Here is an 11,310-nt window from a genome sequence, read left to right as displayed (position 1 = left end):
TTTGTGCCATTTCGGGGTGCAGGAGACGGGGAACCACCAACGTGACGTCACACCCCGCCTGCACAGCTTCTCATCCTGAGCCAGGCCCCGCCCGCCCACCTTCCCCTCCAAGCTTGGCCCCGCCCACCAAGTTTCCCCTCCCAAGCCAGGCCCCACCCGCCCAGCTTCCCCTCCCGAGCCAGCCCCCGCCCGCCCGCCCAGCTTCCCCTCCCAGCTTGGCCCCGCCCTCCCAGCTTCCCCTCCCAAGCCAGGCCCCGCCCGCCCAGCTTCCCCTCCCAGCTTGGCCCCGCCCTCCCAGCTTCTCCTCCCTGCCAGGCCCCGCCTGCCCAGCTTCTCCTCCCAAGCCAGGCCCCGCCCGCCCAGCTTCCCCTCCCAGCTTGGCCCCGCCCGCCCAGCTTCTCTTCCCTGCCAGGCCCCGCCCGCCCAGCTTCCTCTCCCAGCCTGGCCCCGCCCGCCCAGCTTCCCCTCCCAGTTTGGCCCCGCCCGTCCAGTTTCTCTTCCCAGCTTGGCCCCGCCCCCCCGCTTCCGCTCCCAGCCTGGCCCCGCTCGCCCTGCTTCCCCTCCCGAGCCCGGCCCCGCCCACCCAGCTTCTCCTCCCGGCCTGGCCCCGCCCACCAAGCTTCCCCTCTCAGCCAGGCCCCGCCCGCCCAGATTCCCCTCCCAGCCTGGCCCCGCCCCCCCAGCTTCCCCTCCCAGCCTTGCCCCGCCTGCCCAGCTTCCCCTCCCAGCCAGGCCCCGCCTGCCCAGCTTCTCCTCCCAAGCCAGGCCCCGCCCGCCCAGCTTCCCCTCCCAGTTTGGCCCCGCCCGCCCAGCTTCCCCTCCCAGCTTGGCCCCGCCCGCCAGGCTGGGAGGAGAAGCTGGGTGGGCGGGGCCGGGCTCGCGAGGAGAAACTGGGTGGGTGGGGCAAGCTGGGAGGAGAAACTGGGCAGGCGGGGCCTGGCTGGGAGGGGAAGCAGGGTGGGCGGGGCCGGGCTCGGGAAGAGAAAGTGGGCGGGCCCCTCTCTGCCCCCGCCCAGGGCGGGTCGGAATCCCCCCAAGTGCCCCAGCCCTGGAGTCGCGGCAGGCAGCGAGCCCACGGCGACGCGCTCGTCAGGGCGGGACCCGGGACCCTCCCCCGGGCTGGACCGGACCGGGATTGGCTGGACGGGAAGAACCGGATTCCGAGGGGGGCCCCGCCCCGCAGCCAGGCGCCGCGGAGCGCAAAGGCAGCATGGAGAGCACGCTGGGCTACTGGGACATCCGCGGGGTGAGCGCGGGGCGGAGGGAGCCCCCGGCGGGGGGGCAGGAGCGGGGCGGGCAGCCCCCAGCGAGGGGCAGGGGCGGGGCGGGCAGCCCCCAGCGAGGGGAAGGGGCGGGGGTGGGGGCGGGGGCAGGAGCGGGGCGGGCAGCCCCCAGCGAGGGGAAGGGGCGGGGGTGGGGGCAGGAGCGGGGCGGGCAGCCCCCAGCGAGGGGAAGGGGCGGGGGTGGGGGCAGGAGCGGGGCGGGCAGCCCCCAGCGAGGGGAAGGGGCGGGGGTGGGGGCAGGAGCGGGGCGGGCAGCCCCCAGCGAGGGGAAGGGGCGGGGGTGGGGGCAGGAGCGGGGCGGGCAGCCCCCAGCGAGGGGCTAGGGGCGGGGGTGGGGGCAGGAGCGGGGCGGGCAGCCCCCAGCGAGGGGCTAGGGGCGGGGGTGGGGGCAGGAGCGGGGCGGGCAGCCCCCAGCGAGGGGCTAGGGGCGGGGGTGGGGGCAGGAGCGGGGCGGGCAGCCCCCAGCGAGGGGCTAGGGGCGGGGGTGGGGGCAGGAGCGGGGCGGGCAGCCCCCAGCGAGGGGCTAGGGGCGGGGGTGGGGGCAGGAGCGGGGCGGGCAGCCCCCAGCGAGGGGCTAGGGGCGGGGGTGGGGGCAGGAGCGGGGCGGGCAGCCCCCGGCGAGGGGAAGGGGTGGGGGGGCAGGAGCGGGGCGGGCAGCCCCCGGCGAGGGGAAGGGGCGGGGGGGCAGGAGCGGGGCGGGCAGCCCCCGGCGAGGGGAAGGGGCGGGGGGGCAGGAGCGGGGCGGGCAGCCCCCGGCGAGGGGAAGGGGCGGGGCAGGCAGCCCCCCCATGGGTCTCTAGGGAAATGTGTGGGTTGGCTTGGGATCACTGTGAGAGCCAAGAGTACCAGCCCGCACCCAGTACAACCCTGGGCTACCTGCGCTGGGGGGATGGGCCCTGTAACATGACCTGCCCCTTCATTCCCTTAACGCCTGGGGGGCGGGGGGGTGGGACAAGCCTGCAGTAAGTCCCCCTTGTCCCTCCGCAGTCACATGCCAATTAACCCTTCCCACGCCAGGCCCCAGCTGGGCCTGTATCTGCAGTGGTCTGTCATTCAAAGTTTTGTTTCCCAACTGCAGGTGTTGGGGGTGTAATCTCCCCAGTGGCTGAGCAGCTGGGGATTGCTAGATGGGAAAGCACTGGCTTTTGGGAGGGGTGGTACTGTAGGGCGGCTCCCAGTGCTTGGTTTGTTGGGACTTGCTTGGTTTGTTGGGACTGATCTTATTTCACATTTAACTCGTGACCTTGGCACCAAAAGTGGGAGCGTTTGGCTGACACGCTCTGGGGAGGGGCTGCCGATACAGGGCAGGATCGGGGTAGGCCAGGAGAGCTAGAGGAGCTTGAGAGCTGGAGCAGTAGGAATGGGATGAAAGTAGAAGAACATGAGCATGGGGACCAGCAAGAAGAATGTTTGTGATTAGCTGGGCTGGCCGCAGGGTGACCACGAGCCCCCAGCGTGACGAGGGTGGAAAAGGCTGTCTTAGCATGCACCAGGTGACGTATTTTCAGGAGAGGCGGGAATGTGCTCGGCGCCTGCGAGACCTCGTCTGGGGCAGTTCTGGTCTCCCGAGTTCAAGATGGACGGATTCAAACAGGAACAGATGCAGAGAAGGGCACTTGGGACCTGCCTTAGGAGAGGAGATTTAAGGAGCATGGCTTGTCTAGCCAACAGAGCCAACCCAGCCTTTCTAAATACCAAGGAGGGCGGGACGTTATGTAAGTGAGACACCAGTGTAGACACGAGAAGAAATGGCTCCAAGCTGAGGCTTGAAACTAGCTGAAGAGGTCTCCTCGTCGAGGAGAGAGGTTCTGGATCAGCCTCCCCAGGAGGGCAGTGGGGGCAAAATACTTCCCTGGCTTCCAAACGGCGCTTGCTACCTTTCTGGGGGGGATGGCCTGAGATGGCCCGTGGCCCTTCAGAAGCCGCATTTAGCAGAAGTCCCCCGTGGCCAGAGATGGGACGCCAGATGGGGAGGGCAAATTCCAGCGAATTTTTTCCCAGGAGTCAGCCGGGGGGATCTTGCTCACGTTCTCAGGGTTCAACTGATCTGTTCCCGGAGAGGGCCGGGAAGGATCTGTGGTCTTGGAGATGCAGGAGCCCAGGCTAGATGAGGAATGGTCCCTTCTGGCCTTACAGCCCGAGCGACAGGAGTGCCTGCTTGGCCCCCTGAGTGATGCGTTGGCGGAGGTCCAGCCCTCATGCACCAGTTGCGTTCAGTCCTGGGCTCCAGCAGTTGTGCCCAGTGGCAGAACTGGGGGGGGGGGGGAGTCCATGGGTCTGGCTTGCTTTGGCTTTCTCTGGGCTCACCCAGTGGAACTGGAAGGGTCCCACAACGTCCGTTCTCTTGTGCTCCTCTCTGCAGCTGGCTCATGCCATCCGACTGCTGCTGGAACATGCGGGCGCACCCTACGAGGACAAGCAGTACACCCCCAGTGGGGATGGTAAGGCCACAGGGCGCGTTAAGGTCCGCGCTCCAGAGTGTTAGTAGGTGCCCAGCCCCTTGCCTTGCTGGGCTGGCGTCTTGGCTCCCGGAGTCACCTTAGAGCAGGCAGAGGGTCTGGCTTGTGGCAGGCAATCGAGGCTGAGGCTGGCTCATACCTGGATTGCAGCTGGAAATTGCAAGGGAATCCAGCCAGATTTTTCTGCCCTCCCCCGCCCAGGAATTAAGCAGGGCATCTCTGCCGCGCGAGGGATGGAAAGAGTTTTACCTGCCTGTCAGCAGGGGGCTCGGGGAGGGGCTCAGGTTTCAGCAGCTCTTAGAAAGGGCCTTGGACTCTCTAGCTGGGCAGGGGAGGTAAGGTCAGTCCTGGGGTGCCCCCTGCACAGCCCCTCTGGGAATACCCCAGTGCCCCCTGACAGCCAAGGGGGCTGCCCCGGTGAAGCTGGGTGGGGTGTTTGGCTCTGGGGCAGTAGACTCGGAACAGAGGGTGAAGCATCTGGGTGTGCAGTGACTGAGGGGTGGGGGGGCTTGAAGGGAGGGGCATTAACGGGGAGGAGGGTCAGACCCTCTTCTCCCTGTTGCTTCAGTTCATTCCTCTCCGAGGTCTGGGTGGCTTGCGGGCCCAGCCCTGCCCATGGCAGGAGACAGCAGTTCCCCTGCTTCCCACCAGCCCTGCACAGGACAGTGCCTCTGGGCTGGAAGGGTCCGCCCTTGGAGGGGCCAATGGGAGAGAGGGAGAGTTGCTCAATCCCGCCTGTGTCAAGTAACAGCCACTTCCCGTTCCCCGCCCGGTTAACTCCTGGGTGGCTGCAGAGACTGATTTCCCACCTGGGTTTCTTGCTGAGTCACGCACCCTTGGGGCTGGTTACATCACCCTGAAGGGCGCGGGGCTGCCCTTTGTCATGGGCCATAAGAGAAGAAAATCCCTTTGTCCCCGCAAGTGGATTAGTGCGGGGGCGGGGAGGCTGCGGGGGAGGGAGAGGTCAGGTTGCTTTGGGGCCTGGATCCTTTAGTACGGTGACAGCACGTTTCTGGCCCTTGAGAATCCCCATAAAATTGTGCCTCGCAGCTTCCCAGGGCGTTGTGAAAATACACGGCCCCTCCCCACGGCAGCTCAGAGTGGGCGAGCGGCTTTGGGCGAACGTGGGCACCGGCTTTGTCCCCCCTCAGAAAGGCGCGTGTGCTACAAGTGTCTCTGTAAACTCGCGGCCGAGACAAGACTGGAGCTTTTACCTGCAATCGGTTAGTTGAGTTGCGTTACCGCCCAGCGAGGCCTCTGCTCACTCAGCCATCGAGGGAGAACGGCAGGGCCTGGCCTGGCCTGGCCTCCACAATATTTGACACTGAGATCACCGTGGCAGCGCACAACCCCCCTTTCTTGTGAAGACTAAGCCACAGGAAGCCAGTGGAACCCAGGTGCCCTCACGCCCAAGCCTGTGCTCTCACCACTAGGATGTGCTGTCTCTGGAAAAGAACTAGCTGTACACAGGACAGGGAAATCAAATTCCAGCCGGTAGCCCTTCCCCGGAGGCTGATCACAGCTCTGGCGGGGACTCAGAGCAGGGCTGGGACCTGTACCAGGAGGTGCTTGTCGCAAGCAGAAATGTCGTTTGCCTTAGTTAAGAAAGTAACCACTCAATACCTGCCTTTCGTGGCTGGGGAGAGGGAAGGATTCCTGCGGGGCTGGGCCAGTGCTAGCCAGCAACTGGGCCCGACTTCCTAGCACTGGTGTAAAGTGGGTGCCAATGGGCAGTGTTCCAGGGGCGGCTGTGGGTTTGTATCCGTGGAAGTGAGGGTCTGCCCTGCCACTCTCCTCTGAGTCTGCTGGTTGTAGACCCTCCCGGGAAACCCGCTTGGGGTCTGTCTGCTACAGTTGGGCGTGTGGCTGCAGCATGCGTCTCTAGCTGGCTCACGTACCACATGCAAACCTGCAGCCTATTGTAGACAGACAGCAGGTCCCAGGTGCTGGAGCACCCCCACCCCTGCTCTTGTGAAAGGTAAGGCTGCAGTGGTGGGGATGGACCGGCCTGTTTCATGGGCCCCATGGCCCCTGCGTGTACACAGACCGTGATATGCTGGTCAGGGAGGCCAGGCTGCAGACAGCCAGGGCAGCTTTGCTTATCACGCTGTGTTGAACTGACGTGGCGGTAAGTTGATCTATCTTGGGCTCATGTCAAGGGGACCCGAGCCAGCAGGGAAGGGGTTAAATCCAGATTCAGCACGTGGGCAGTGAGCCGAGGTACTGGCCAAAGTCCTAAGAGGAAAGGGCAGGTTTCAGGTGACCCAAAGCAGGTTTCTGCGGGATCCAAGTAGAGCTAAAGCTTTTGTTGGGGCTGCAGACAATCCCTGTTAGGCACCTGGGATAGGTGGTACAGGCTGGCCCCCAGAATCATGGTATCCCAGCTCCATGCAGGCTTTAGCCTCACGTTGCCCCGAGGCGAGAAGGAATGTGGCGAGTCTTGGATCCCTGTTTTACAGCTGGCCCCTGGCACGCAGAGCGGCCAAGTGATGTGCCCGGGGGAACCTATGGAGCCTGTGGCAGAGATCTGCCCAACTCCCCATGCCCGGGCTCTGCCGACTGAGCCATGCTGTTGCAGAAGGCTCCCTGAGTCTGGGTTGTGTGGCACCTCGCACCCCGTTCTCGGCTGAAGCCGTATTGTGGTCCTGGCGGAGCTTTGCCTCCGGGCTGGCGGGAAGGGTGGGAAATGAGAGGCCGGTGGGGGCGGGGGCCAAAGGGATCGGGGGGGGGAGCTTGGTGGTAGGCAGCTAGCAGCGTTGTTCCCAGAGGCATGAGCAGCTGTAGGTCCCAAGGATTTCCACAGGACCGGGGTGCTGGGCAGGGTCCCTATGAGCTGGGCGCTTGGGCTTGGGGGGGGGGGGTGCGTGTGGGGAAGTGAGCGTGGTTAGGAGATGTGGGGGAGGGTTGGTGGTGAGAGCCATGAAGTGGGGGGGCAGGTCTCCGTGCCATAGGACCCACCTCCTGTTCCTTCCCCCAGGCCCAGATTACGACATAAGCCAATGGACGAACGAGAAAGAGAAGCTGGGGCTGGATTTCCCGAACGTATGTAGCCGCCTCCTTGGCTGTGACTGGGCCGGGGCGGAGGGGGAAGAGTTCAGGGCAGCTGGAGACGAGTAGTTTGGCTGCTGGTGCTGAGTGGAGCCAGGCCGTGGGCGAGGGAAGGGCTCCCGGCTTTCCAGGGCCCCGTGGCGGGTGCAGGGCTGCCGTGCCCAGGCAGCATGATGGTCGCACGTAGCCCTGAACAGTGAGTCTGGGGCCCTGTTGTCCACCTGCAGGGTAAATGCAGGGGCAGGGAGTGGCTGGCTCCAGCGCTGTACAGGGCTGGCTCGAGAGACGCTAGCTCTGGCCTCCTGCCGGTACCGGGTATTGTGGTACTCTCTGATTCCCTCTCCTTCCCTCCTAGCTGCCCTACCTCATCGACGGCCCGACCAGGCTCACCCAGAGCAATGCCATCCTGCGCTACCTCGCGCGCAAGCACCGGCTGGGTGAGTGCTGCCGCGGGTCTGCACGCGCTCCGCAGGAATCGGTCCCACGGGCAGAGTGAGGGGCCGCTAGGGTAGAAGAGCCAGGGCCATTTCCCCTGGAAAGACAAGCCCTGAGTGCCTAGTCGAGATTTAAACTAGGGATGTTAAATATCGGTTAATTGAAGAGTCGAGTAAGCTCATGAATTCTGATTGGTTACTTGACTATTCGATAGTCCCCGGGATAGAGCCGGCAGCCTGTGCACCCCGGCCCCCCTCCTGAGGAACCCCCCACCACTCTGCACTGCTGCCTCTGTAACTTTTAAAAACCAGCTCCCCTCACAGACCGGCTGCCTGTTGCCCTATGCTGCTGCCTCTGATACAGAGGCAGCACCACTGGGTAGTAGCCACCCTTGTCAGGGTGGTGGAAGGGTGTCTGAGCTTCCGGACCTGGCCTGAGCTGGGTTGCTGACCAGCCTTCTAAAAAATGTACTGTCAGGGAATGTGGGCAGGGGAATGCATCTAGTCTACAGCATTTATCTATATGCTTTTGCTGATCGGTTAATTGACTATACAATTACCTCCCTAATTTAAACCGGTGCTGAGCCTCTCTGACTGTGTGTGTGTTCTTCTGGATGCCAGCTGGCGAGAGCGAGGAAGAGATGCAGAGAGCAGACATGCTGGAGAACCAGGTGATGGATTTCCGCCTGAGCTTTGCAAGGATCTGCTACAGCCCTGAGTTTGTGAGTACTTCCCTGCTCCTCTGGGGGTGTGGGTCGGAGAGGGCTCGGGGAGGGTGTCACATGGGGATAACAGGTGTAGAGATAAGCCAAAGTTTTACAAGCCTCCATTAATTACATGGGAAGAGGCAGAATTATCCTCATTTTACAGTGGGCAGCAAGAGGAGGTGAAGTAACTTGCCAAAGGTCCCACAGTAAACCAGTAGCAGAGGTATGATTAGAATCTGAGACCTTCCTAGTTTCAACACTGCTTGTTCCCCTAACTCATGCTGCCAGAGACAGAGAGGTGAAATCACTGGTCCCAGGGGCTGTGTGTCTGAGCAGACCAGTCCGTGAAGTCCATTACCCACTGCCCCTCTTCAGACACAGCCTCTTCCTTCAAAGGCAGGTGAATAATTTCTGTCAAGCACCCAAGTAGTTACGCAAGGCTGATGTGTCTGGCACAGGAGAGCCCATCAGAGGATCAGTTTATGAATGACCCTCCCCGCCGCTTTGGGCCACATTAGAGAGACTGAGTTGGAACATGAGGGTTTGAACCCCGCACCCTTGATTCTGTTTACCCTTTTGCAGGAGAAGCTGAAGCCAGAGTACTTGGAGCAGCTGCCAGGAAAGCTGAAGCTGTTGTCCCGGTTCCTGGGGGACCGGAAGTGGTTTGCCGGGGAGAAGGTGTGTGGCTAACGAGGGACCGTGTTACTGCTCCGTGTTAGAGGCCAGAGGAGGGCCATGCAGATCGGGAGGGTTCTAATCTGCTTATTTTCATTCTAATTTCCCAGCTCACCTATGTCGACTTCCTTGCGTACGATGTCCTGGATCAGCACCGCATGTTCGAGCCCAAGTGCCTGGATCAGCTGAAGAACCTGGAGGATTTTCTTAACCGCTTTGAAGTAAGCTTGGCTTTCACTCCCCGGCGACATGCAGCTTTCTGGATCTCCAGGGCTGGCCAAGCTGGTTCCACTTCTGCAGTGTCTGCAGCACATCACCTTTGGCCCAGTTACTTTTCCCAAATAAGGTTGATGGATGGTTTCCATTCTAAGCTTTGTGCTCCTTTCTCTTGTGAAATCAATCACTTACTGCTAGGTTCTTTTCACAATATATGGAATTGGGGTTCACCATAAACAGGAGGCATTCACTATAGAAAACAATCACACACTGACATAGAAATGAGTTTCCACACAGCTCAAGTTCCAGCATTGTCTCCCTTGTAAAGAGCTCTAGACAGGGAACTGGTGAACACCACAAAGTCACTAGTAGCTGAAAAATACATTGCAAGTGCACATCATTCCAGTCCTGATTTTCTCAGGCTTGATTCTTGGGCAGAGTTGATTTGAGGAACAGTCAGACAAACTGGTTTTGAGAGGTGGAGCTTTGAGAAGTTTTCCTGCTTTCAGAAAGTGCTTTATCTGCTCCTAACCCTGGAGCAGCTGAGGAAGGTTGGGGCCTGGCTGTCAGCAGCTCTGGAAAATCGCATCCTTGGGGCTTGATCCAAAGCCTATTGAAGTGTGTGTCAAGGCTTCACTTGATTTCAGCAAACTTTGGATCAGGCCCTGGGTCCCCCAGAAGATCAAGGACGTGTCTGACACGACGTAGCTTCGTGCCTTTGTGGTTTGCAATGGGGAGCAGTTCCCTAGTAGCTGTTTGGCTGCAGTCCAGGCTGAATTTCTGGCGGTGCGGATGGGTAGAGGGCTTGCGAGGCGCTGGTGTCTCTCTACGTTGATGGATCTCCCTTTGCTTTCCCTATAGGCCCTGGAGAAGATCGCTGCCTACATGCATTCTGGTCGCTACATGAAGACCCCCATTTTCTGGAGAACTGCTCAGTGGTGCAACAAGAAGGAGTAGCTCCGCTGGAGCTGAGCAAGTTCTCCTGGCTTTGGTGCCCACGGGCCCGTTGAGCATCTGAGAAAGAGACGGGGGGACCCTTTTAGCCTGCTACTCCCCATTAAAGACCAAACCACAAATAGCCTAAATCCGCAAGCCCTGTTGTATCCTAAGTTAGCTGCGCCATTTCCCAGCTACTGGCTAATATAAATATTTTGGAGATTGGACAGTTGCCTCGGGTTAGTGACTTTCCTGGTTTCTGTTTGTTTTGAAACCCCAGCTCTCTAGAGAGTTCTGATGAGCAGGGACGTGCTGAATCTTAATGCTAAACCGTGTCAGAGTTGGAGCATTTATCCCAGGCCCATTCCTGCCTCTGCTGGCACTCTTCAGGTGCCCAAGTGGCGCTCTGACAAAGCCCTTCCCGTTGGGCGGAGGTTTTGAGGCTCATGTAAATCCTTGGCCTTCCAGCCTCCAAACCCACAGGCTTCTGCTGCTTACTAAAGGAGAGCTCCCTTAGCTGGCAGAGGTAGCAGGTCCACTCATTAGAGGGTCACCCTCACTCCTATGTACACAGAGCCAGGGTGTTACACAGTGCAACTGCCTCTCTTGCTGAGCCAGGTCTCTCTGATGCTTCCTCCAAGCTCTAGCAAAGGAGGCGTGTACCCCCTCTGCAACCATCACACAACACGGCTTTGCCCTGGGCCAGCAACAATAGCATGCAGCCAAAGGAAAACGGGCCCCTAGGGGAGCAGAGATGCGGAGGAGCCTTGTTGCTGACCGGACAAGCCCATGTTGTGACAGAGGCCAAAGGGAAGGGGGCTACAACAGAGCCGATACAAAGAAGTGGTGCTGGCCGTAGCAGGGGAAAGGCCGGGGGTCTGGGCTGCGTGAAAGCCCCTGGGGAGAGGGGGTATCGGCTGCTTGCTGAGTGCTGGCCCTGGCGGGGTGTGCCGGAAGGATGCCGGCTCGGGCCCACTCTGGCTACGCGGATCCCTCCTGCCCTTGCAGCTGGTGCCCAGCAATTCCCCTCAGTTTCATCTTGCTGCTTGTGGGAAGCGTGGGTCTGACTCTGGTCCCTGGGTGTGAATGAGGAGTAACCCCCTGGCCCTCCTGCACCGGGTGCAGATCAGGAGGAACTGGAGCCGTGCTAGGGTCAAGCTGGGTTACTTGCTGGGCTGAGTCCCCTGGCAGCGCTCGAGCCATCCTACAGCTGGTCCCGGCTCCCGCTCCGGCTCCGCCCCAAGCCCCCGGGGTTGACTCATTTAAAGAGGCAGGGCCCGGGTCAAACCCAAACTAATCAGGATTCCGAGCCGAGGCGTTACGCTCCCACGCCCCGCCATGCCACTGCCACGGGAGCGGGCCGGGCGGCTCGGGCCCTGCGGCCAGTCGCCCGTCAGGATGCCGTGCCCGTGCAAACGCCCGCGCCGCACCCGGGGTGTGAGCCTGGGGAGCTGCCAGCCCCAGAACTGCCCGTTCAGCCACCCAAGGCCTGGCCCGTGGCTAGGGAGGGGGGTGGGCTGGGGGCAACTGCAGAAGCCCCGCCCCCCTTTGA

The 11,310-nt window shown here is 61.6% G+C and overlaps 1 protein-coding gene across 4 annotated transcripts; it reads left to right on the top strand.

The window, feature by feature from the left end:
• Window positions 1–1,016: 1,016 nt before the first annotated feature.
• LOC102460239 (glutathione S-transferase 2-like) lies at window positions 1,017–9,985 on the top strand. Of its 4 annotated transcripts, none has more exons than XM_075916015.1 (8): window positions 1,022–1,246; window positions 3,646–3,724; window positions 6,720–6,784; window positions 7,146–7,227; window positions 7,846–7,946; window positions 8,514–8,609; window positions 8,717–8,827; window positions 9,684–9,985. In XM_075916015.1, exons 1-8 carry the CDS (start codon window positions 1,211–1,213, stop codon window positions 9,777–9,779), a joined length of 666 nt encoding a protein of 221 aa, XP_075772130.1. In that variant the 5' UTR covers window positions 1,022–1,210; the 3' UTR covers window positions 9,780–9,985. The 4 variants fall into 4 exon arrangements, with proteins under 4 accessions (XP_075772131.1, XP_075772130.1, XP_075772134.1 ...); XM_075916014.1 differs by lacking the exon at window positions 1,022–1,246 and adding an exon at window positions 2,636–2,776; XM_075916016.1 differs by lacking the exon at window positions 6,720–6,784 and having other exon boundaries at window positions 1,017–1,246.
• Window positions 9,986–11,310: the final 1,325 nt, after the last annotated feature.

The sequence above is a fragment of the Pelodiscus sinensis genome, unplaced genomic scaffold (genome assembly GCF_049634645.1).
Source record: "Pelodiscus sinensis isolate JC-2024 unplaced genomic scaffold, ASM4963464v1 ctg47, whole genome shotgun sequence".
NCBI classification, from domain to species: domain Eukaryota; kingdom Metazoa; phylum Chordata; order Testudines; family Trionychidae; genus Pelodiscus; species Pelodiscus sinensis.
This window is presented reverse-complemented; position numbering and strand designations above follow the sequence as displayed.